Source organism: Ranitomeya imitator, chromosome 3 (genome assembly GCF_032444005.1).
Source record: "Ranitomeya imitator isolate aRanImi1 chromosome 3, aRanImi1.pri, whole genome shotgun sequence".
In the NCBI taxonomy this organism is placed as follows: domain Eukaryota; kingdom Metazoa; phylum Chordata; class Amphibia; order Anura; family Dendrobatidae; genus Ranitomeya; species Ranitomeya imitator.
Window position 1 is genome coordinate 665,027,587 of NC_091284.1, and position 27,590 is coordinate 665,055,176.

General features: G+C 46.7%; 1 protein-coding gene across 1 annotated transcript in view; it reads left to right on the forward strand.

Moving 5' to 3' along the window:
• RB1 (RB transcriptional corepressor 1) overlaps nucleotides 1–27,590 on the forward strand; it is a 398,991-nt gene that overhangs the window by 14,233 nt on the left and 357,168 nt on the right. The window contains exon 2 of the mRNA XM_069758297.1: nucleotides 14,667–14,784. Coding sequence (XP_069614398.1) covers nucleotides 14,667–14,784 — 118 coding nt within the window. The remainder of the gene's footprint in view (nucleotides 1–14,666; nucleotides 14,785–27,590) is intronic.

Sequence of the window (27,590 nt, forward strand, 5' to 3'; positions counted from 1 at the left end):
ATGCAAGCTATGAGGGGACGCATCTCAGAGGTTGAAACAAGAGTTTCTCAGATAGAGGACACCATTACCCCTATGGAAACTAAATTGTCAAAAGCCGTCGGGTCTGTGAATGCTTGGAAACAAAAAGCAGACGACCTGGAAAATAGACTGCGCCGTAATAACGTTCGAATTATAGGCCTGCCGGAGCGCTCGGAGGGTCAGCAACCTGAGCAATTCCTAGAGGATTGGCTAAAAACCTCCTTGGGAGATGGATTCTCCTCAACATTTTCCGTGGAGAGGGCCCATAGAGTACCGACGAGGCCTCTTCCCCCCGGAGCTCCGCCTCGGCCCTTCTTGGCGCGTCTTCTCAACTGCAGAGACAGAGATGCGATACTCCGCCTGGCGAGGCAGAAGGGCCCTATTAAATTCAATAACGCTACTATATCAATTTTCCCGGATTTTTCTATGGAGCTCCAAAAACAGCGAGTTCGATTTGTGGAAGTTAAGAAGCGGCTCAGGGATAAAAACATCATTTATTCCATGCTTTACCCAGCTCGACTCCGTGTTGTCCATGAAGGCTCTTCCCTGTTTTTTACAGATCCGGCGGAGGTAACCGAATGGTTACGAACATGCAAGGTGTCTAATGTGCCGGACTCCTGAGCAATCTTCCTTATCCAATGGCAACACAAAATGGAGCTCTCCATACAGGTGTTGAGCTTATCAACAATACCGAACGCTGATTCCAGTAAGGGTATCCCCTTTTCTGTTTGACTGTAGGAGTGTAGGATTATACTCCTCCATTGTTCGAGCTTTGTTTTGTTCGGGTTTTTACACCAGTTTTGATTGTTTGATATGTTTGATAGTCGCCATTGATAATTCTGTGCTCTGTGTGATGTTCCTGATTTCTACGCGAGCCATGGTGTACAATATTCCTTTTCTTATGTGTAGATATGGGGTCTGAAATTATATGTATGACTTGGAATATACGAGGTATTAAGACTCCCCGTAAAAGAATCAAGGTATTTTCACAGATTAAGCGGCATCATCCCCATGTGGTAGCACTTGTAGAGACGCATCTGACCAGGGACACAGCTAAATGTACACAAAAGCCTTGGGTACAATAGTCCCTCCACGCATTCCATACCAGCTACTCAAGAGGGGTTTCTCTACTGATCCATAGAAGTGTTAGATGGGAGGCCAGGGAGGCAAGACAGGATCCCGAAGGTCGCTTTGTCTTTGTGCACGCCTTTATTAACACAAAGGAATACGTGATACTGTGCATCTATAACCCACCCCCAGCTAATATATCGGTTCTCCGTATGGCAATGGGATTCTCCCTAAATTATCCAGATGCTAGTATTATTTGTATGGGAGATTTTAACCTAGTTATGAATAATTCCTTGGATAGATTGAGACTAGATGATGAGTTATCTGGGGGCCCTTCTATTCAATCCTCTTCTCAATTGGCACGGTTTATGAATGGTAGCGGATGGCTGGACCTATGGAGAATACGTCACCCTGAGATGAGGGATTATACTTGCCACTCGTCAACCAAACGGTCTCTGTCTCGTATAGACTATATATTTGGATCTAGTGACCTGGCACTATGGGTAGATAGTATTGAACATGGCAATAGAGGGATATCGGACCACAGCCCAGTTATTCTTAAACTTAAATACGGTCAGTCAAATAATATTATACCCTGGAAATTAAATCCCTTCTGGCTGAAATTAATAGATTCTAGCGATAGAACGGTGGATCAGCTGAACTGCTTTATCTTTACCCACCCTGACCCCTCAAATTATGGTCTGTTCTGGGACACTCTAAAAGCATATCTGAGGGGTTGTCTGTCCTCCACAATTTCCTATTAAAAGGATGACGGCGAGGGAGGATGATGAGATGGAGCGACAGCTGAAGGAGTCCGAGACCGCTTATATAGCCAACCAAACTAGCGGCAACAGGGTGGCATGGCTTACTTCCCAAAGGTTATATACTCAACATATAGACACAAAATCAAAACGTAAATTGTTTTTTACCCGTCAGTCCTATTTCGAATTGGGGAACCAGGCCAGCAAACTATTAGCTTTTTTAGTACGCCAGCACAACACATCTAATGCGGTATTACAGATCCGGGCACCTGATGGTTCATCGGTATCCTCTACTGAGGAGATCCTCCAATGTTTCTATGATTACTATAAATCTTTATACAAGTCTAGTGGGGATTTTGGTGTCCTTGAATGCGCAGATTATTTATCGGATATAACATTCCCCTCGTTGAGTCCAGCTCAGCAAGCCTTTATGGAGGCTGAGTTCACTTTGGAGGAGATAGAACAAGCTATAATGGATATGGCCACCGTGAAGGCCCCTGGACCTGATGGGTTTCCTATTGAGCTGTATAAGAAATATCGGGATCAATTGGCACCACTTTTATTGAAGGTACTTCAGAGTATATGGGAGGGAGGATCCATGCCTGACACATTTTATGATGCAAATATTATTGTACTTAAAGAAGGGAAGGACCCTCTGGAATGCGGATCGTATCGCCCCATATCACTAGTAAACGTAGATTACAAAATTTTTACAAAAATATTGGCCACTAGACTAAATAAGCTCATATTAGACCTTATACACCCGGATCAAACGGGCTTTATGCCTGGGAAAAGTACTTCTATCAATATCAGGCGGGTCCAATCGGTGATTCAATATAGCTCTCTAGAGCCGGATAATGATTGGGCGTTGGCGTCGCTGGATACGGCCAAGGCATTCGACTCTCTCGAGTGGCCTTTTCTCTCTGCGTGTCTGCAGAAATATGGTTTTGGTGAGAAATTTATTAGGGGGATAGACACACTGTATAAAAATCCCAGGGCGCGGGTAATTGTAAATAACTCCACCTCCGATTCTTTTACCTTACATAGGGGAACCCGTCAAGGATGTCCCCTATCCCCGGCTCTCTTTGCTCTTGCGATAGAAGCCTTAGCAATACGCATAAGGTCCTCCACAGATATTAAAGGAATAAATATCGCGGATCGTGTGGATACCATCGGTCTTTATGCGGATGACATGATAATATTTATGGATAAAGTGGAAGAAACTCTACCACAAGTGATAGCGACCATAGATAAATTTAGTAAATTCTCCGGTTTATATATAAATTGGGATAAATCTGCCCTGATGCCCTTATCTCATACTCCGGCTCCCTGTCTCGGGACTCTCACGTCGCTACCTGTGGTTTCCAATTTCAAATATCTGGGTATCCATATGTCTCAATACAGTCGGTTAGACCTACAACTTAACATTTATCCACTGTTGGATTTGATTAAATCTAAATTTATGACCTGGAGTAGACTCCCCCTCTTGGTTGCAGGCCGCATTAATCTAATTAAAATGATACTGCTTCCCAAACTCAATTACTGTTTTCAACATAGTGCTGTACCAATACCCAAATCATTTTTTGCAAATTCAAACTCTTTAATCACATCCTTTATATGGGGGAAGACCAGACCCAAACTCAAACTATCTGTTCTGCAAAGACCAAAAAAGGGGGGTGGGGCGGCCCTGCCAGACCTCTATCTGTATTACCTTGCCAGGCAGGCTAAGGCGATAAGTAAGTGGATGCCTAATAGCTCCCTACCTAATTCCGAGAGTCATTTAATTCATTCTGCCCGGATTGACTGCCCACTAGGTTTCTTGGAAATGGAGAAAATTGGTGTTTGTCGTCTGTTGCCTATGCTCTGGCTGGCGAGATTGGTATGGAGACAAATTAAAAAAGTTATTAATTTTGTAGATGTTATAGCTGAAATGCCACTGTGGAATAATAGTTATCTACCAAAATTGCTGAATCACCCATCTACTGATTTTTGGGTTTCCTGCGGTGTTCTCTCGGTGAGCGACATACATGACCAGGGGTTTTTTGTGACTTTTGAACAATTACAGAATAGTTACAACATCCCGAGGTCTCAATTCTTTCGGTATTTACAATTAAGGTCAGCCTTCCAATCGCACATACGGAATGTAGATACGGGTCGGTCGATCTCTTCTTTACCTTTGATAGGTATCCTCAACTCACAGGGTCCTCAAGGTCTCATTTCCACTCTATATACATATCTACTATCCATGGGAGATGGGTCTGTCATCAATTCTGTCAGAGGGAAATGGGGGGGGGAACTCCTTCTGGATGTACTGGGAGAAGAATGGGAGGATATTCTGGAATCTCCAACTAAAGTTTCCCCCTCAGTCAATAATAGGATGACTCAGTTGTATATAGTATATCAGGCCTATTTGACCCCGACACGGCTCTTTAAAATGGGTCGTTTACATTCGTCAGATTGTTTACGGTGTCATATGCCTGATGCAGATTTTATTCATATGATTTGGAGGTGCCCTGTAGTTCTTCAGTACTGGAGAGAGGTCACGACGTTACTAACTATACTGGGATCTTTCTCCGTGAGACACTCTTTCTGGCACGGAAAGTGTTGGCGTTAAGATGGATGGGTGGCTCCCCCCCGACCCTTAGAGTTTGGATTGATCTGGTGAACTCTATTATCCCATATGAAAAAACAATGTATCACAATAGAGGTTGCCCGGGTAAATTCGAAAAGATATGGGGCAGATGGAATTCCTCTTATCGTACTCTATAATCTGCACTGATTAGACATCTACATAGGCATCGCTTATAGAGCAGGATTTAAATCTATTTTTCTTTTGGCGACTTACTATTAATGGTTAAAGTTGTATATTAGGTATTTTCTTATAAGGATCTAATGATTTAACATGCACACTACGCAACCTTTGTAATCTTTGGTATAGCGATGTTTTGCATCTATTTGTATTCCATGGTATAATTAATGATGATAATGCAAATGTGTGTAATGTTTGTTTATTCTGAACCAATAAACGAATTAAAAAAAAAAAAAAAAAATTACATGAAGTGTATAAGAGCACAGTGGGGTACAAGTCAAATTTTCTGATTCATGAAGGTAGGGACCGCCAAGTAAATTCTCCTGTCTACCCATAGACGATTGGCATGCCGTGTAAAATTATGCCATTTCGGCATCAAGGATTTCATAGTTACAGCAATACCAGTAATTATTACATCACCATCACCGTATATCAATCCTTCCAATCTGTAAATACATGGGCCATTGAGCCAGTCTGGAAAAACAGAGTTGGTGGTGAACAGACTTTAGGGGAAGGGTGTTATTCACACTTGCAAGTGACCAACTTTTTGCAGTGAAATGGAGCAAGCGAAAAGACGTGTACATGCTGGCCACGCTACATACAGAGACCACTGTGACTGTCAGAAACAGGAGCCACCAGACTACAAACAATTTACGGTATAAAAGGCGTAGTAGACATGTCAGAGCAGGTGCTTCAACGAATAGTGAGAGCAGTCACATCAGTGAAAGACCAGAACCTGGTATAAAAAGGTAGCAGTCCCCCTTAGGGTATGTGCGCACGTTGAGTATTAGCTTGCAGCAATTTCTAAAAGGTTTCTGCATCTCTTGGCGTCAAAAATGCTGCTCCAGAAACGTATTTGTTGCGTTTTTGTATAGCAATGAATACTTCTTGGCGTTAAATAAATATTAGCGATGAGCGAATATACTCGTTACTCGAGATTTCTCGAGCACGCTCGGGTGTCCTCCGAGTATTTTTTTAGTGCTCGGAAATTTAGTTTTTCTTGCCGCTGCTGAATGATTTACATCTGTTAGCCAGCATAAGTACATGTGGGGATTCCCTAGCAACCTGACAACCCCCACATGTACTTATGCACGCTCGGGTGTCCTCCGAGTATTTTTTTAGTGCTCGGAAATCTAGTTTTTCTTGCCGCTGCTGAATGATTTACATCTGTTAGCCAGCATAAGTACATGTGGGGATTCCCTAGCAACCTGACAACCCCCACATGTACTTATGCTGGTTAATAGATGTAAATCATTCAGCTGCGGCAAGAAAAACTAAATTTATGAGCACTAAAAAATACTCGGAGGACACCCGAGCGTGCTCGGGAAATCTCGAGTAACGGGTATATTCGCTCATCACTAATATATTTGAAAAGAAAAAAAAAAGTTTAAGGCTATGTGCACACGTAGGAAGGGGGCTGCGGGTTTTCCCGCAGCGGATTTGATAAATCTGCAGGGCAAACCCGCTGCGGTTATCCCTACAGATTTATCGCGTTTTGTGTTGCGGGTTCCGCTGCGGGTTTAATCCTGCACTTGTTTTACTATTGATGCTGCATATGCAGCATCAATAGTAATGTTAAAAATCATGGTATACTCACCCTCTGACGTCCTGATCTCCTCGGCGATGCATGCGGCGGTCCGGTTCCAAAGATGCTATGCGAGAAGGACCTTCGTGACGTCACGGTCATGTGACCGCGACGTCACCGCAGGTCCTGCTCGCATAGCAACCCTGCGACCGGACGGCCGCGTGCAGCGCTGAGACTTAAGAGGGTGAGTATATCATTATTTTTTATTTTAATTCTTTTTTTTTTTTTTTACACAAATATGGTTCCCAGGGCCTGGAGGAGAGTCTCCTCTCCTCCACCCCGGGTACCATCTGCACATTATCCGCATTACTTCCCGCATGGTGGGCACAGCCCCATGCGGGAAGTAAGCGGATCAATGCATTCCTATGGGTGCAGTATCGCCGCAATTCTGCACAAAGAAGTGACATGCTGCGGATTGTAAACCACTCCGTTACCGCGCGGTTTTTCCCGCAGCATGTGCACAGCAGTTTGCAGTTTCCATAGGGTTTACATGTTACTGTAAACGCAATGGAAACTGCAGTGGACCCGCAGCGGCAAAATCGCCGCGGTTCCTCGGTAAAAACCGCAAAGTGTGAACATGGCCTAATGGTGTAACTTCCTTGTTCAACCCACTTTTTTATGCTTATTTGCCCTGTCCCAGGCTTAAAATACCAACCCTCAGCTGCCGCAGAAATGGCCCTTCATATTTGAAGCGCCAATTTTGGCACTTAACCCAGGCTCTTCCTGATACCCTGGTGCAGTCACATTGGGATAATGGGATTAGGGGTTGGTGTCAGCAGCTGTCACTGACACCAAGCCCTAGGTTTAGTCAGCCTGACACCCTCATTTCTAAACCTGTAAGAAAGAGTTAAAGGATCTCAAATAATGGGGCTGTTCCGTATTAATACACGTATAGCTTTAGCGTGTTATTTTGCAGCCAAAGCTGTTGTCTTGTCCTAGCACTTGGTGCTAGGCATACACAGAGTGTGTGTCTGTCTATAACCTGTGAACAGGAGGGGCAGTAAGTTATTAGAAGGGTTTTACCATCTCATAATGTCATTCTACAGCAGATGGTTTGCTGTGGATTTGCTTTCTGAAAATTCACATCTTACTACAATGGAAGCATATATGGTAACTTTCTTCTAGATTTGCTTTCTTTATTTGCCATTTTTAGGCCAGATCTCTTTATATCATTGACCGATGTGCTGTCTTTTCTGAGTCAAAAGGGAACCTGTCATGTCCTTTTAGCAAGTCAACTGTCCCCAGTGCGTTTAGTGATGCAGTGTGCATCACTAACATGTTTTTTTCCTAAAAAACAGTGGTCTAATCATGTGCAAAAAGCATTTTATATAGTTAGATCATACCTCATTTAGTCATTGGGATGTGCTTCATTTAATTCCGTAACGGTTGGCGCCACTCTTGCAAGTTGAATGCTGTTCCTGGGGTTGTGCCGTCACTCAAATCCGCTTTGAAAAAATCATGCGCTTGCGCCGTGTATTGTAGAGCTGCACTTGTGCAGTGTTGATTGTGGAGCCGCGCAGGCGCTGTGAGTAGCGGCTCCTTACACTTGTGCCGTGACGAGCGGCACTGGCTGCTCAATCAGTGAAGCTGAGTACTACACACAGCTTCAGTGCGCACGCCTGGGGAGTTGCTCGTCATGGCGCATGTGCGGTTCTGCGAAACATTGCGCAGGCATGGGATCTTTCAAAGCGGATTTGAGTGACGGCACAACCCCGGGAACATCATTCAAATTGTGTGGGTGGCGCCAATCATGACTAAATAAAATAAAGCACACCCTTTTGGCTAAATGAGCAGGTACGATATAACTAAATAAAGTGCTTTTTGCACATGATTACTTTTAATGAAAAAAATATGTTTGTGATGCACACTGCATCACTGACAACGCACTGGGGATAGTTTACATGCTACAAAGGATAGGACAGGTTCCCTTTAAGGACGAGTTCAGACAGCCACTTTAACAATTGGGTTAGTCACGTCAGCAGCTTGGTGCACTTGTCCATATTGTTACTGGGTGCAGGAGCTACCTGCTATTTACATGCAATAAATCAGACTAATGTATGACAGGCCTGGATTGGCAATCTGTCCAACTGGGCAAATTCCTGGTGAACTGCGAGGCCAAATCCACAGCGGGCCACCAGCTCCCAACCCTCTTGGCCTATTCACTTCCTAACTGACAGCTCCTTCAGTTAAATAGATTAACACAGTCTTAGAGAGAGTAAAGGTACCGTCACATTAAGCGATGCTGCAGCGATCTAGACAACGATCCCGATCGCTGCAGCGTTGCTGTGTGGTCGCTGGAGAGCTGTCACACAGACAGCTCTCCAGCGACCAACGATGCCGCGCTTAGTAACCCGATGTTTACCCTGGTTACCAGCGTAAACGTAAAAAAAACCAAACACTACATACTTACATTCCGGTGTCTGTTGTCCGGCGCTGTCCTTTCCTGCACTGTCAGCGCCGGCCAGTCGTAAAGCACAGCAGTGACGTCACCGCTGTGCTTTACGGCTGGCCGGCGCTCACAGCCAGTGCAGGGAAGCAGAGCGCCGGGGGACAGACACCGGAATGTAAGTATGTAGTGTTTGTTTTTTTTTTTTTTAACGTTTACGCTGGTAACCAGGGTAAACATTGGGTTACTAAGCGCGGCCCTGCGCTTAGTAACCCGATGTTTACCCTGGTTACCAGTGAAGACATCGCTGAATCGGCGTCACACACGCCGATTCAGCGATGTCTGCGGGAGGTCCAGCGACGAAATAAAATGCTGGACTTTCTGCTCCGACCAACGATGGCACAGCAGGATCCTGATCACTGCTGCGTATCAGACACAACGATATCGCTAGCCAGGATGCTGCAACGTCACGGATCGCTAGCGCTATCGTTCATTGTACCTTAAGGCAAAAACGTCTAGTCAAACGATTTATATGCACATCCTCAATGGCCGATTTGAGGAAAGACTATGAATTGCAAAGTATAAAGTTTAAAAGTAAATCTTTATAACATTTGAAACAATAAAAATATATATGAATCAAGACACCGGAATTAAAAGGAGAACGGGAGCATGGAAACACCGAATTCAAAAAATGGCGTGCCTATAGAGTACTTAAAAAAAGTGAAAAAAAGACCTTCAATAGAAGAAAATATATATTCAGAAGTAATGCTTCATATCAATTCCTACATAAATGAACCATAAAGTGCATAGTGCATGCTGTAAACATTCATAATGAATTGAAAATATATCAAGTGGATAACATTGTGTGCAGAAATGCCGCATGGCTAAAAAAAAAAAAAGGGTCAGTATATACCTTATGATGGAAATTCTGCCAAGTTCATGTTAGCACAGAATTGAGTAAATAGTGACGGTAAAAAGAGAATAGAGTACCTAATAAAGTGCTATGTGCGAGGGTTCCAGCTGCCGCCTCCTCTCACCTTGACGGCACCGTTTCGCACAATGGTTCCTCAATGGGGGCGTAGTTAGATATGGGCAGAAGTGGTGCCTTAAATACCCGTAGAGAGAACGTGATTGGTTGGAGAGAGGTCATATAGAAGTCATATGTGGGGGAATATCGACACTTCTCCGCTACTGTTTGTCTGACCCGGAAATAAAGAGGACTTCCAGTCTAGGCGCTGGACCGCATGCATGGAAGGCATGTTTAGTCTATTTCACTGGGCCGGAAGTCAAGGCGATCTTAGAGCCGAGAAGCGCACACTCATTAATGATGTATATAGGAATATTGCCCGCATACCGTAACGATGTTTAAAATGGGTGTGTATGTATCAGATAGTGACCAAAATGGGGCAGACATATGATGACACCGAAAAAAGGGGAGGAATATTTAAATAAGGACGCAAAAATGAAGGAATCAGGAGATGAGCGGGATGTGTGTGGTGGAAGTGTACTAATCAAAAGGAGTGTAAAAATGAAGTGTGAAATTCAGTTAGCACAACATCTTTCCTGGACAGGTGATGCTGGCTGGCAGGACGTTCTGTGGAGGTGGAACTAGGGCTGCTTCACTCTCCATGCTTGTCACGCTCACGCCCTGTCTGGTGGGTGTGAGCTCGGGGGGTTTGTGGCCCCACTGTGCCACAAACCAGACTACCCTGGAAGGGGCGTGACTATGACAGCTGCCTGGGTTTTCACTGGAGCCTCTGATGGTGAGGACAGGCTTGTGCAGCAGGCAGCTGCCAGGTGCTACTCCAGGGTGGTGTCTGGCTGTGGCTGCTGATCCCACTTGGGAGACAGGAACACCTGGATTGGTGCGGGCATTAGGCAGGACTGGCAGAAGAGCACGGCTGGAACACAGACGAGTAGGCTGGCACGGCTGAGACAGGGCTGGCAGAGACATGGCAGAGAACTCAGGGCTGGCAGAGACACGGCAGGAAACAGGACTGGAAGGCAGGGCAGGAACGGCAGGACTGGCAGGAACACAGGATTGGGAGGTACTGCAGAGAACACAGGACTGGAAGGCAGGGCAGGAACGGCAGGACTGGTTGATGTGGTGTATGAATCAGGCTGCACTCAGAAGACACCCGAGTGCAGTCCTATTGTGAGTGTGATGAAGGAACAGGTAGGGACCTGTACACACAGAAGATGCAGGTACGGAAACAAGCCAGAAGGGAAGGAGAATGAAGGAACAGGTAGGGACCTGTTCACACAGGAGGTGCAGGAAAGGAAACAAGCAGAAAGGAATGAGGTATGAAGAAACAGGTAGGGACCTGTTCTCACAGGAGGACCAAGTAACAAGTAGAAGGTGGAACTAAGAGAAGAGAAGGAGAAGGCAGAGCCAAGGGCGGAGGCGCTGGAGGCGGAGCCAAGGGCGGAGGCGCTGGAGGCGGAGCCAAGGGCGGAGGCGCTGGAGGCGGAGCCAAGGGCAGAGGCGCTGGAGGCGGAGCCAAGGGCGGAGGCGCTGGAGGCGGAGCCAAGGGCGGAGGCGCTGGAGGCGGAGCCAAGGGCGGAGGCGCTGGAGGCGGAGGCGCTGGAGGCGGAGCCAAGGGCGGAGGCGCTGGAGGCGGAGCCAAGGGCGGAGGCGCTGGAGGCGGAGCCAAGGGCGGAGGCGCTGGAGGCGGAGCCAAGGGCGGAGGCGGAGCCAAGGGCAGAAACACAGGAGGCGGAGCCAGATAGAACCGCAAAGAGCGGAGCCACAGAGCAAAGCCAGAGAGTGCGAAGCAAGGTCTGAGTGCGGAGTGAAAGCAGACAGAAAACACAAGGAAAGAAAGCAGGGAAGGAAGCCACAGACAAGGAGACCGAGAAAAGACAAAGTACAGACAAGGCAATAGAACAAGACACAGGGACAAAGACACAGGGACCAGGATATTCTGCCTCCTGGAGGGCGGACTACAAGAACAAGGCAATAGCACAGAGAAAAGCTCAGAGGGAGAAACTCGGAGCAAGGCCAGGCAAACTCAGCAGCTAAACACTAACTGAGCTAACACATTGCACAGGCCCAGACCACAGGGTGGAGCTGCACTATATACAGGAGGCCTCTTGGTAATTGGTCAGGAACTGATTGGACAGATGCACCTGATTCCTATAAGAACCAGAGAGTTCAGGCGCCGGCCCCCTATACACATAGCCATGAGGCATGCAGAGAGCAGAGACATAGAACATGGAGCTGGCATTAAAGAGAAAGCACATCATGGCCTGGAGCAGTGGGTAAGATTGTGTGAGAGATGTGAGGCCATGCTGTGATGCCAGCAGAGTTGTTACAATGCTTCTCATACTATATGTAGGTTTTCTTTAAGGTACCGTCACACATAGCGACGCTGCAGCGATACCGACAACGATCCGGATCGCTGCAGCGTCGCTGTTTGGTCGCTGGAGAGCTGTCACACAGACAGCTCTCCAGCGACCAACGATCCCGAGGTCCCCGGTAACCAGGGTAAACATCGGGTAACTAAGCGCAGGGCCGCGCTTAGTAACCCGATGTTTACCCTGGTTACCATCCTAAAAAGTAAAAAAACAAACGCTACATACTTACCTTCCGCTGTCTGTCCTCGGCGCTCTGCTTCTCTGGTCTGGCTGTGAGCGCCGGGCAGCCAGAAAGCAGAGCGGTGACGTCACCGCTCTGCTTTCCGGCTGACCGACGCTCACAGCCAGAGCAGGAGGAGAGCAGAGCACAGCGCTGGAGGACAGACAGCGGTAGCTAAGTATGTAGTGTTTGTTTTTTTACTTTTAGGATGGTAACCAGGGTAAACATCGGGTTACTAAGCGCGGCCCTGCGCTTAGTTACCCGATGTTTACCCTGGTTACCAGCAAAGACATCGCTGAATCGGTGTCACACACGCCGATTCAGCGATGTCTACGGGGAGTCCAGCGACGAAATAAAGTTCTGGACTTTCTTCCCCGACCAGCGACAGCACAGCAGGGGCCTGATCGCTGCTGCCTGTCACACTGGACGATATCGCTAGCGAGGACGCTGCAACGTCACGGATCGCTAGAGATATCGTCTAGTGTGACAGTACCTTTACTGTCACACTGCGGTTTGCTGTGTGTGTGTGTGTGTGTGTGAGTGGTAAGGGTACATTGCCACGAGCAGGAAAGAGCAGCGCTTTGGACGCATTCTAAGCAAGCAGGGAAATCCGCATGTGTTCACTGAACTATGCGGATTTACTGCATCCAATCTATATATATAAAGCTGGGTGTGTGTGTGTACAATACAGGCCAAAAGTTTGGACACACCTTCTCATTTAAAGATTTTTCTGTATTTTCATGACTATGAAAATTGTAAATTCACACTGAAGGCATCAAAGCTATGAATTAACACATGTGGAATTATATACTTAACAAAAAAGTGTTGAACAACTGAAATTGTCTTATATTCTAGGTTCTTCAAAGTAGCCACCTTTTGCTGTGATCACTGCTTTGCACACTCTTGGCATTCTCTTGATGAGCTTCAATAGGTAGTCACCAGGAATGGTCTTCACTTCACAGGTGTGCCCTGTCATGTTTTAATAAGTGGGATGTATCAAGCCATGCCCACTCCGCATAGCCACGCTCACTCCACACGCAAAGCCCCGTCCACACTGCTCACGTTGTTAGTGCACACGGGCGGAGACACATTTACCTTGAAAGCCACCCTGCAGAACTCACCGGCTGGGCCGCCGCCTTCAGAGTATCAGTGCGCGGCAGGCACAGGCCACATCTAGCTCCCTCATGTCTAGAATGGAGTGGCTCCTGTGAGGCATGACGTCAAGGGAAAGGGAGGAGCCACATGGATTACACCGCTGTGCATAACAGGAAGTTGCTGTGTACGTGTGAGGGGAAAATGAGAGGAGTGAGGGGAAATTGAGAGGAGTGAGGTGTTGCTGCAGTATGAGTTGAAAATAAAATGCTATCAATACTTGGGCAATTTGGTTAATTTGTGTTGCAAATCTGTAGTGTTGAATATATGATGTGAAATGTTTTTATGTGCCATATCATCATTATAATTTGTTATAACTAACCACAGTTAGTTACTGTGCCCAGGCAAGGCCGGGCTAGTACATTCTATTGTTGAAAGTTCTAGCGTCCAGCTGCGGTTTTGAAAGACGCACCGCATGTCAGGCTCCGCAGGTGATCCGTAGGCATCTGTGGACACATAGTGGTGGGATTTCTAGAAACCCCATCCTCTATGCCGTAACATCTAGAAGCTGCGTTTTTGATACTGCATAAATATTCAGCGTCAAAGCCGTAGTAATTCCTGATCTTGGGCACATACCTTAAGGCGTTTTCAAACTTAGAGCAGCTGCACAGTGACTCCGTGTGTGGCGTAGTGGTGAAAAGGGGACTTTTGAATATCTTCCTGTAAATCATTGTCATGGGGTGGGGCGTAATATTTGTGGCAGACTATTCCATGTGCAGGATCCATTTTGTTGGACTAGAGACAGCATTGGATGAAGTAAGTAATGAAAAATGTAACTAACCCTTTCCTGTCATGTTTAGAATGTGTTCTTGTGATGGGTATATGCTTTGTTTGACTTGTGTGCATGATGTATTCGCGTGCGTGCGTAACATGTGCACGTGGTTTGTGACTTGCATGATGTGTGTGCAGCGCTGTGATCAAGGATTTCATCCTAACCAAAACTGTGGCCCTCTGAATGAGGCCGTACATGCCGTTCTTGCACGTATTGGCCTCTCGGTGACTTTGCTCTGCTCTGATGCTAAGTACTTGTCTAGACAGTTCCCAGAGGGTTTGATGCAGCTGTGTTTCCTCTGCTCTATTGAGCAGCAGCATAATATACAGTTACAGGAAAATGTGTTAACGGATTGTTGAATTACAGCAATGCAATAATGTACTAAAATAGACGTGTCATAAAAGTGGGCAAATTCTCTTGTCATTTGTAACCCAGACCTATCTGGTAAGGCTGAAGATTTTTAATGCTGATTTTTAGCTATTTGACACTCTCATCTTTGTTCAGTGCTTGATCCTATGATATATTTTTTTAATCCTAGGGATACTATCGGTGATCAAAATTTTGTTGCATTATGTGAGAAACTAAAAGTATCTTCCCATGTGAGATTGCTGGCCTGGCAGACGTACAAGAGGATGTTCTCTACAGATGGGACATTGGTAAGTGTCAAATAATTTAGAAATCTAAAGCTTATACAATCTCTAAACAAGGTCTGAACTTTATCATCCACATTAATGTACAAAACTTATATTACTGTATATGGCTAGGGTCGCACAGAGGTCACTGTAGGGAAATTAGTGTACGGTATATTGATTAATTATTGTTTGACCCATTAGTGCAAAACTTCCTAATCATTAAAAATAAGTCTCAATGTACAGTTGTGTAATCTCTTTGATACCGGCTGCAACTGATAGTACTCGGGCACGTGTCTGTGCAAATCTGTCCAATCATGGGCAGTTAATGCCTGGACTGGCCGCGGCTCTCCTGACCTGAGCGTGACCAGCTCATAGACATATATGAAGTGATTATGCTCGGTTGTGAGAGCCACGGCCAGTCCTTATTGCAAAATCCCAAATCAACAAAATCCCTGCAGTCGTAAACCAGTCTCAAACGCTTGGCTTTGGTATGAGATGCCTAACCAGTTGGATGGTGTGGTGTCCACATACTTTTGGCCCTCTTGTGTAGTGACACATAACTGATATTAGTTAGTTAGACTGTAGATCTTGTTTTGCTCTTTGTAGTTTTGTAACCAAAAGCATTTCTCTCTATAAAGGTACCTTCACACATAACGATTTCGTTAACGATATCGTTGCTTTTTGTGACGTAGCAACGATATCGTTAATGAAATCGTTATGTGTGACAGCGACCAACGATCAGGCCCCTGCTGGGAGATCGTTGGTCGCTGGGAATGATCAGGACCTTTTTTTGGTCGCTGATCACCCGCTGTCATCGCTGAATCGGCGTGTGAGACGCCGATCCAGCGATGTGTTCACTGGTAACGCAGGGCCGCGCTTAGTAACCCGATATTTACCCTGGTTACCATTGTAAAAGTTAAAAAAACAAAAAAAACAAAACAGTACATACTCACATTCCAATGTCTGTCACGTCCCCCGGCATCAGCTTCCCACACTGACTGTGTCAGCGTCGGCCGGCCGTAAAGCAGAGCACAGCGGTGACGTCACCGCTCTGCTTTACGGCCGGCGCTTACACCGTGCAGGGAAGCTGATGGCGGAGGACGTGACAGACATCGGAATGTGAGTATGTACTGTTTTTTTTTTTTTTTTTTTTTACTTTTACAATGGTAACCAGGGTAAATATCGGGTCACTAAGCGCGGCTCTGCACTTAGTAACCTGATGTTTACCCTGGTTACCCGGGGACTTTGGCATCGTTGAAGACAGTTTCAACGATGCCGAAGTTTTTCCCCTGATCGTTGGTCGCTGGAGAGAGCTGTCTGTGTGACAGCTCCCCAGCGACCACACAACGACTTACCAACGATCACGGCCAGGTCGTATCGCTGGTCGTGATCGTTGGTAAATCGTTTAGTGTAACGGTACCTTAAGTGTACATCACCCACTGGCTCATTGTAAAAACAAACAAATGAATACTTGTCTTTTGTTCATCGAGCTCTGATGTGCAATTGTATTGGAAAATCTTTACTAACGTAAGTTGTGTAATTCATTGAGAGCAAAACACCCTATAAAAATGTGGAAGCCAAAATAATCCCCCCAACTCAGGGTAATGTTGGCTATTACATGGTGATCATGCTACCCTTCAAGGTTATGCTTCTCTAGGCCATCCCTGACCCACTGTCAGAGCGGTCATGCTGGGTGATGTTGCAGGTAGCATAATGCCCACCATATAGTCTCCAGACTTACACATCCGTCACATGCTCAGTGTGAGCCTCCCCTCGTCTGTGAAGAAACTGGGGTGCCAGTTGAGGACCTGCCAATTCTGGTATTCTCTAATGAATGCTTGTTGACCTGGGCTAACACACAAAGGGGTGGATACCAGTCCTGCTCCTGGGGTAATGCCCTTCTACAGCCCTGTCCGCCTCTTCCCTTGTAACTGCCCGTATCCTGGTAACTGCTCCGTAGTCTTCGGATAGTGTTGGGAGACTCCATAAACCTTCTTGTTACAGCACCAGTAGATGTGCCATCCTGGGGGAGCTGGACTGCCAGTGCAACCTGAATGAGCTGCAGGTACCACCCCATGCTACCAGTATTGACAAGGACACGAGATAGGAATCAGTCGGGAAGGATACGGAGCGAGTAGTGGTGCGTTTATACAGACTGGCGGCACTGTATGATGGCTGATGGGAAGCCCTTATAGGTTGGTGGCGGGTGATGGCTTGCTTACACAGGCAGGCCGCTGTGAACAATGTTCACTAGACAATCAGTAGTACATCACTTATTGCACTCAGGCTGCCATTGTTTTCTTCACTGTGATTCTGGTTTACACAGGACAACGCAGCACCGAGAACGAAGATCTTTTGTTTGTTTTTTCATTTGAAAATCGGCAGCCTGTTTAGAGTGAAGTCAATGGTGTCATTCCAAACTCTGGTTCATCCTGCAAAGCAAAACAAGCCCCCATACGCCTGTATTAACTGACAAAAATGTTATGGCTTTTGGAAGAAGGGGAGGAAAAAACCTGAAAAATGTCCGTTCATGAAGGGGCTAATTAACTAGGAGTTGTACTGTGATGCTTGGGGTTCAGACCAACACATTTTTGGTCTGTGTTCTGTCCCCACAGGGACCCAGTGTTGTCCTGTGTGATGGGGCACATGGGTGGTTTTTCTTCATGGACCTCAGGTGACCGCATGGTGGTATTTATGTAGATGGAGGCTGCTCTGACATCTGTCCACTTGGTGGGTGACCACACTGAGCTAGTCACATCGGCAATTTTCGGACACGACTGGCCGACTTTTCAGTTTGGCCATCCGAACCCTGCCTTAATTGGTTCCTTAATATTTTTTTTTTGTAATAGCCCATGATTTCTTCTGATTACATTTCTCTTTCAATTAAATGTCCTTGGCTTCAGTTTTCTATAATAAAGCTGCATGCGCCATACTGGACTTCACCAATGAGTTTCCACCAGTGTTCCCAGTGTCTGGCAGCGGCGCTGGCATCACCCTGACAGCATGACAGCCAGTCCATGAGCTCATCGGCCTAACAGAGACTTTCCGCATGTGCACTGACGACGTGAAAATAGTGAGTTGTGACCAGAGTGTTCATTAGAGAGCAGTGTTGCTCACATACTCTTTTTTTTTTTTTTTTTTTTTTATCAGATAGATTTTTATTATCCGCAAAGAATAAACAATCAGAATATTTCTCATGACAATGTTTCATTAAACATTTACAGATAACTTTTTCTCCCCGACCCAGAGCCCCCCCACCCCGCCCAACCCCAGAGACCTCAGCCAGAGCCACCCATCATCATACAAACATTTGCATAAACATCCGTTATATTTCCATTGAATACTAGGCTCCCTATATTCTCATTTATCATCCTAATTCAAGTCCATCCACGGTTGCCACAGCTTGTGGAAGATGTCCAGCTTATTCCTTTTGGTGTAGATACTTTTCTCCAAAGTACTGGTAAGTATATGCTCCGTTTGCTTAAGAAAGTCTCTTCTTGTTGGAGGTTCCTCTCTAATCCAAAATTTGGCGATCAATTTCCTAGCAATGAATAACAATCGTGCAATAGTTATTTTAAACATGTTGTCCGTAACAATTTCCTCCACATATCCCTATATGCAAGTCAGTGGAACCCTAGGGACAGAACATCCATACACCAGTTTAATACGATTTAAAACAACTATCCAGAAGGAGGACAGTCTAGGGCACTGCCACATCATATGCAATATCCCCGCCTGGGATTGTGAGCACCGAGGGCAGTCCGAGTTCTGCCTAAGCCCAGCCTTGAACAACCTGTCAGGGGTTCTATAGGCCCTATGGATTACGAATAACTGTGATAGCCTGCCTGGTTCACTTATTGATATCTTGGGCACATATTCAAGGACCGACTCCCATCTATCATTGTCAATTATTCCCAATTCAGCTTCCCATTTCCCTTTGGCTCGGATGGGATATTTTTCCAGGAAAGAAAAAAGCAGAAACCCATATATTTCTGAAATCGCCCCCTTCGTGCAGCTATTCTTAAGGATATAGTCGAGCATGAGATCAATCTGTACCACTATGGCTCCCCGTTTATTCTGTGCCTGATAAGCATGAGAGATACGATTATACTGGAACAATTCAGACCGTGGCAACTGAAATTCTTCCTGCAACTCCTCAAATGTTTTAAGTCTGCCCTGACTTATCAGCTGCCCCAGCCGTTTAATACCTGCTGCAGACCAAAAGTGAAAACCATCCCTCTGCCTAAATTCCGGTAGATAAATGTTGTCCCAAATAGGCGAGAATCTGGTGAACCCACTCACTTCCCTAATGAGTTTGACTTTTTCCCATACTCTGTGAATTAATCTGATAGTGCACCCCTGTGAACCCATTTTTTTGAATTGTCATCCCTCCAAACTGTCACTCAAAACGTCTGCCTGTAGTAAGAACCTCAAGCTATTAGGTATTTGCAGAATCCCTGCCTCCTCCCCCCAGCCTTTGAGATGTTGACATTGTGCTGCTTAAGAGGTTCACCCTACCAACCACCGATAAATGTAATTTGTTCCATGCCGCAATCTTGGTATGAATTTTCTGCATTAACGGACTTAAATTCAGTTCCTCAAAGGTAGAGGAAGAGCAATCTGAATACCCAAATATTTGAATTTTTGAACAATCTTTAATTTTGTGGTTATCGCCCTCTCTCCACTGCCCATACTGTTCCCCTCAATCAACAACATACAAGACTTATCCCAGTTTATTGTAAGACCCGAAAACCGACCAAACTCCTCAATCAAAGCAACCGCATTGCACAGGGACCTTTCAGAATCCTCCAGGAACAACAAAATATCGACAGCATATAATGCAATTTTGTCTTCCCTCCTACCATAGATGAAACCTCTAACCTCCTTAGCACCTCTTATTTTAGCCGCTAACGGCTCCACGGCCAGAGCGAAGAGCAACGGGGACAGCGGACACCCCTGTCTGGTACCCCTAAACAGCGGGAAACTCTCTGACAAATTATTATTAACTCTAATTTTTGCCGTTGCGAACGAGTACAACAACTTAACCCAGGAGATGAATTTTGGACCAAACCCCAGGCGATCCAGTACCGACCACAAGTAACTCCACTCCACACAATCAAAGGCCTTGTGGGCATCTAAAGACACCACAACTTTTTTTCCGGCATTGTCTGCAGGAATTTGCATATTTAAAAATAGCCTTCTCAAGTTAATTGCTGTGGATTTATTGGGCATAAAGCCAGACTGGTCTGGGTGAATCAATTTATCGATCACTTGGGACAGCCTGTTCGCCAGGGCCTTCGCCAAAATCTTTATTTCTCCTTCGCCTCATTGGGGGACACAGACCGTGGGTGTATGCTGCTGCCAATAGGAGGCTGACACTAAGTGATACAAAAAAAGTTAGCTCCTCCCCTGCAGTATACACCCTCCTGCTGGCTCTCAGCTCCTCCCCTGCAGTATACACCCTCCTGCTGGCTCTCAGCTCCTCCCCTGCAGTATACACCCTCCTGCTGGCTCTCAGCTCCTCCCCTGCAGTATACACCCTCCTGCTGGCTCTCAGCTAACCAGTTCTTGCTTAGTGTCTGTAGGAGGCACATGGGTCTGTTTCAGACCCCAATGTTTTTATTTTATTGCTTACTTTTCTGTAAATTTTTATTTTTTAATTAACGGAGTGAAGGGGGCGACGGTTCCTTTCAAGGTTCCGATCTCCCCCGAACCATCAACAGGCGAGCACGGCGAGTATACCTCCCCGTACACTCTCCTGCGACGTGGGAAGCCATGCCTGAGCTAACTTCAGGGGCGACGGTTCCTTTCATGGTCCCGATCTCCCCACACCAGCAGCAGGCGACCACATGGAGTGTCGCCTCCATGTATCCTCTCCTGGAGCCAGGCCTAATGCCGGACAACTGGCCCTGTCCACCCGGACTGAACTCCATGGCTGTTCAGAGGCCCCTCTCTATGGCGTCCGAGCAGCCCCCACTGTCCCACCACTGTGAAAGCGGATGGCACACGGAGGCGGACGGGTCCTCTCCACCTCCCTAACAAAGGGATGATGGATTGAGGCTTATCCCTGCACCGTCCACACTGCACAGAACAGCGCTGAAACCCACATCCGCGGCGGCTCCATGCCGGGGCGCGCACCAATGGTGAGTGGATCCATCTTCAGAGGGATATCCACATGCTGACAGGCAGCCTTAGCCACTTTCCTGTGGCCCACCTCTCCGAGGTAACGCTCTGGATGGCTGCAAAAATTTAGTCCCCGGCTTCGGCCGATTTGTAGGCCGCATCCTGGAAGTCTTGCCTTGAACGACCCACTGGTGACGTCCGCCGGCTACAGAAATTAAGGCCCCGGCTTAGGCCTATTCAACATCGTGTCTGTGGCTCCGCCCCCCCTAATTCTCTGCGAGATTTTATCAACTCTGCAGCTCCCGGTGGCCATCTTGGTCCACCTGGCCAGCTCACACTGGGGTGACAGTATTTTTGCATTAAAGGGGCACATCGACTCTACATCAGTACCCGGGTAAGGAAGTACCTGGTCTTAAAGGCACATGACCAGTATTTCCTGGTCTTAAAGGTGCATGACCAGTATTCTCTGGTCTTAAAGGTGCATGACCAGTATTCCCTGGTCTTAAAGGTGCATGACCAGTATTCCCTGGTCTTAAAGGTGCATGACCAGTATTCCCTGGTCTTAAAGGTGCATGACCAGTATTCTCTGGTCTTAAAGGCGCATGACCAGTATTCCCTGGTCTTAAAGGCGTATGACCAGTATTCCCTCGTCTTAAAGGCGCTTGATCAGTCCGAGGAGCCCTCCGCCGCCGACCCCAGCTTTATCCTCTAGTTCCCCTCAGTGGACTTCTTCACTGACCAATCCATGGTTCTCTGACCAAGAGATTGAATCCCTCTGTGTACCCTCTGTGTTTGGAGTGCTCGCAGGTCCCTATCCTACATGGGAGCCATCGGCTAGCAGGGGCCGCAAGTATTCTAGAAACGTGCAGGCGTCTAGAAACATACAGGCATCTAGAAAACGGAAGTTTTTCGTTTCCTGCTCCCTCACCAATGATTTGATGACAACAAGGCTCTGAATATGGATTGGATATTGCCTGAGCTTGCCAGAGCTTCAGAGACTAAACTCCCTCGAGAGCATTTGCCATTCAATTCGAATAAGCGATTCACTGGACAGAAGCCTCTTCGTGGGATGCCATGCCTGGCCTGTTTTTTTAGGGCGACTGGTCCTTTAAAGGGCACCGATCTCCCCACACCATCAACAGACGAGCACACGGAGTGTCGTCTCCATGTTTCCTCTTCTGCATCCAGGCCTAACGCCAGACAACCTGTCCTGTCCACCTGGAGACCTGAACTCTGTGGACATATAGAGGCACCCTTTTTGGCGTATGAGCTCCCCCCTCTGCATCACCACTATTTAGTGGATGATGCAAGAAGGCGGACAATTCCTCTCCACTTCCCTGTTAAGAGGTTGATGGATCGAGGGTTCCTAATTTTTATCTCTGCACCGTGAAAAGAGGAGATGGCAAGAGACACTGACCTGCTGGATGCAGCCGCTCATTCTGCCATGGGGCAGATTAACCGGGTAGAATCTCCTGTGGTATACCTACCAGTTTCCCTACCTGATGGGTCATCAATTAAAAATACCACGGACTGTCAGATAGCAAATCTGGTTCATTCCGTCTTGCGGCTTCGGGTCCAGCGCTCTATCCTCCCTAGCGCCGCATGGATTGCTAGAGCAATGGTCTACTGGCTGGAGACCTTAACTACCTTGATTCACACCAGCAACAACTGGCCAATCAAATCCTTTGAGCGGGAGACTGACAAAGGATTGTATAAGGATTGTCCAGCACAGTCTAGATCTAAGGGATCTTGGTTCCATACAGGGGAACGAAAAATAAGATCGACCCTGGACCTCAAACTTCTAACAGCCTTTGACATGGTCATCCTTCTTTGGATGGAGTTCCTCCGCTCAGCCATTACTTCAACAGAAAAAGGTGCAGTTTCCGGCATCCATCGACATTCGGGTTGCTTGCCCTCTGCAAAAATTCCTTCGTCTTTCCATTCGTCAACAGCATTTTCAAGTCACAACCTTGTCCTTCGGCCTTGCTTCCGCACCCAGAGTGTTCGCTCGGGTCATGGCGGATGTCATGTTTCTCTTGCACTCTATAGGCGTGCTCGTCCTGCCCTGTTTGGTCTGTCTAGCCGCCCTTCCAGGACTACGCTGAGTTGTCTAGATCTCTTGCGATACCTTCTCTCCTGGGCTGGCAGCTACTATTAGACAAGTTCTCCTCATTTCCAGCCCAGCAGATATCCTTTTTGAGGATGATCCTGCACACTTCTAGAAGGATGATAATTCTTCCTCGACACAAGGTCATGGCCCTTCAACAGGGAGCTCGCGCAAAGAGAGTTCTGAAGACTTGATTACTCACCCCCTCATTTCATTCGATTTGCTAAGAGAGTTCTGAGGCAAGATGGTGACGACTATGGAAGCGGTTTCCTTCGCTCCGCTCGTTTTCAGCAAGTCAAACAGACTTTCAGACAATAGTCTCTGAGCTCCTTCTTCATCCAGGGCCTTTCTCCCGGTTCAATGGTTATTAGTAACTACCAATGCCAGTCTTCTTCTCCCCATCATTGTTCTGGAGATCCGAACGGTAGTCTTACAGCAGGTCCACTGCCTTCTGGCGGGTCTCCCTATCCGAATTCAATTGGATAATGCCACGGCGGTGCCTTACGTCAGTCATCTAGCACAGAGGTCCCCAACTCCTGTCCTCACGGCCCACCAACAGGTCATGTTTTCAGGATTTCCTTTGCATTGCACAGGTGATGCAATTATTACCTGGGCAAGACTAAGGAAATCCTGAAAACATGACATGTTGGTGGGCCTTGAGGACTGGAGTTGGGGACCTCTGATCTAGCAGGTACCCTGGGTCAGGCGCCATGACCGAGGTACCTCACTTTCTCTGATGGGCCGAAGTTTGTTATTTGGTGATCTCGGCAGTATATATCCCAGGAGTAGAACTCTGAACGGCAAACAAATTCAGCCGTCAGGGTTCCGCCTCAAGTCAGTGGAACTTCACCCCGAAGTCTTCCATCAGATCTGTCCTTGCTGGAGCTCTCCAGTTGTAGGTGGGATGACATCCAGACTGAAGGCCAATGTACTCGAGTTCGTGGTTCGGCCTCGAGATCCAGGAGCCATTGCTCCATGCTCTGGTTCTGCCGTGGTACCAGTTTCCATGTCTCCCCTTCCACTGCTTCCGAAAGCCTTTCGGAAGCAGAAAGGGGCCCCAGTGATCCTCAGAGATCCGCACTGACCACGCCCGTTTTTTTGTTTGCGGAGCTAGTATCTTCTCGCCTTATCGCAACACAACTGCAAGTAGGGACTTTCTCACAGGGAGTTTTTCACACGTAGTTCTTCCCTATCGCATACCGTTAAATTATTGGGACCTTATTATTCCTAGGAGCCTTACAGTAGGCTCCTTTTTCATTCGGGCAGACTTTACTATCAGGGAAAGTCGTCCCGTTCTCCTCTGCGATATTCTCACTCTGACGAGTCTTCGGAGCTAGCTTCTCTGCTCCTTCAGACTTTTTTCCCTTATTACCTTCGAGGCAAGGTTGTCCTCAGGCAATCTCCATCCCTTGTTACCAAGGTGGTACTGTATTACCACTGTTATGAGGGCATAGTTCTTCCCTCATCTCTTTTGGCTCCAGTCCACAAAATGGAATAAGATCCCCCATATTCTGGACGAAGTGAGTGCTCTGAGTAGGTACGTCTTGAGGACGGCGTCCTTCTGAAGGTTGGACGTTTTATTTGGGCTTCCTGACGGTAGAGGAAGGTTTCCTGACATTTTCAGAAAGGATTTAGCCGTTTCATCGACCATGATAACATGGTGAATTCTTTTCACCATCCAGCAGTCCTTCCGTGCTAGATGTCAGCCTATCTCCCTGTCTATCAAGGGTTCTAGGCACCAGGCGTCAGCAAGGCACGCCTGCAAGCTTGCGGATTCGTCCAGTCCGCATGCATTCTTGAAGCACTATAATTCCCACACTTCCACAGATGTGAGTCTGGGCAGGCGGACTCTGCAGGCCGCGGTGGCGCACTTGTTAGTAGCGGTTACACAGGGCCTGATCTATTGTTGTCTCCACCCAGGGACTGCTTTGGGACGTCCCACGGTCTGTGTCCCCCAATGAGGCGAAGGACAAATAGGGATTTTTGTGTACTCACCGTAAAATCCTTTTCTCCGAGCCATTCATTGGGGGACACAGCTCCCACCCTGTTATTAGCTTCTGCTTGTTTTTTTTAGAATATGACATGCTATACACTCATATATTGTTATTGATCTCCTACTGCTTTTGCACCGAACTGGTTAGCTGAGAGCCAGCAGGAGGATGTATACTGCAGGGGAGGAGCTAACTGTTTTTGTATCACTTAGTGTCAGCCTCCTATTGGCAGCAGCATACACCCACGGTCTGTGTCCCCCAATGAATGGCTCGGAGAAAAGGATTTTACGGTGAGTACACAAAAATCCCTATGTCAGCAGTTAAGGTACCTTCACACTCAGCGACGCTGCAGCGATACCGACAACGATGTCGATCGCTGCAGCGTCGCTGTTTGGTCGCTGGAGAGCTGTCACACAGACAGCTCTCCAGCGACCAACGATCCCGAGGTCCCCGGGTAACAAGGGTAAACATCGGGTTACTAAGCGCAGGGCCGCGCTTAGTAACCCGATGTTTACCCTGGTTACCAGCGTAAAAGTTAAAAAAACAAACACTACATACTTACCTACCGCTGTTTGTCCCCGGCGCTCAGCTTCTCTGAACTCCTCCTGCACTGACTGTGAGCACAGCGGCCAGAAAGCACAGCGGTGACGTCACCGCTCTGCTTTCCGGCTGACCGACGCTCACAGCCAGTGCAGGAGGAGTGCAGAGAAGCTGAGCGCCGGGGACAGACAGCGGTAGGTAAGTATGTAGTGTTTGTTTTTTTTACTTTTACGCTGGTAACCAGGGTAAACATTGGGTTACTAAGCGCGGCCCTGCGCTTAATAACCCGATGTTTACCCTGGTTACCAGTGAAGACATCGCTGGATCGGTGTCACACACGCCGATCCAGCGATGTCTGCAGGGAGTTCAGCGACGAAATAAAGTTCTGGACTTTCCTCAGCGACCAACGATCTCCCAGCAGGGGCCTGATCGTTGGTCGCTGTCACACAGAACGATTTCCTTAACGATATCGTTGCTACGTCACAAAAAGCAACGATATCGTTAACGATATCGTTATGTGTGAAGGTACCTTTAGAAGTGAAATTGGTCTATACGACTCCGGCTGTTGAGGATCTTTATCAGCTTTAGGAATAACCACCACAATGGCCTCTCTCATTGATGGGGGCAGCACTCCCCTCTCCAACGACTCAGAGAACACTCGCTCCAATTTGGGCATTAACTCTGCATTAAGAATGTTATAAACCTCTACTGGGATACCGTCCGTCCCCGGAGCCTTGCCCCCCGCCATATCCGCCAAAGCCGCCTTCAATTCTTCCTCCCCAAGCGGTCTATCCATCCACTCCCTTTCCTCTCTACCTAGTCTGCTCACATACTCTTATTGTACCAGTGTATGGGATATTTTTTTTATTGTCGCTCACCTGGATAGTTGGACATTGTTTGCACCGAACCCCGTGTTCAGCTCTTTTTTTTTTTTTTTTCATTGTTAATGTTCAAACTCTGCTTTCACCAAATTCCCCTTTTCTGCAGACATTTCTTGAGGGTGATCTGGGGACTTCAGTTGTACTTTGTAGAGATCAGTGGGGGCCCCCTGTATATTTATTGCTTATCCTGGTAATGGGTGATACATAATGCTGTTAATCTGCAGATTAACCCCCCCATCTGCAGGTTAACAGCGTTATTCCTGGTGACAGGTTCCTTTTAAACTTTTAAAGAGAACCTCTCAACTGAGTCTGGACTTGTCTATTCTGAAAAGAAAACATAAGTTTGGCCACTAAGTGGCGCCACTTTATTGAAAGATGAGAAGGTTGTTAAATCTGTTATATTATGTGATGACAAAAGGTTCCTGCTGTCATAATGTCTGTCTCCTATTAATCACATGACTTCTAAGCATAAATCAGTAAATTCTGTGCATAGCCAGAATACTGGGGCAGCAGGGAGATATTGGTTGTTGTGCTGAAACTTTAATAGAAAACCAATGAAATTGCTTAATTTGATCACTCCAAAGAGACCGCTCTGCAGGGATTTCTCACACACCCGTGTGCCTCGGAAAACCACGTTGCCTATAAAGTATTCCAAAGGGATTCCATGTGCAAATGTGATCAGCGAAAAAACTGACCCCTTTGAAATATATGTGATAATTGCAAGAATGCATTTGTATTTATCTGCACTTGTTACAATCACAATTAGCATGTTACCAGAATTCTGGCTTAATTTGTAGTGAAAAATTATCTTTTGTCAATAGCATCATTTTTTAGACACTTTTTCTGACTTGTCTTACAACGAGGCGTGACCTTGCTGAATAGTGGCGGGGCTTTTTTGGAAATGGGCATGATCTAACAAAAGGCATATTGCGTCGGCATTGTTGCTTCCATTTTTGGGATATACCGTAGTATGCCAACTAATAGGTGATGTAAAGTTAAGACTACTGTGTCTTAAAATGAGATTTATCAATCAACAAGAAGCACCTTGATAAACTGTTGCATTTTAAGACTGTCTAGTGTAAGTTAGCAGCGTAATCTGCCGGCCAGGGCTCAACAGCGATTAGATGACATATTGGGGCATATTTCACAATCATGTCTAAATCTTACAGTAAAAACTTAGATTAGGAA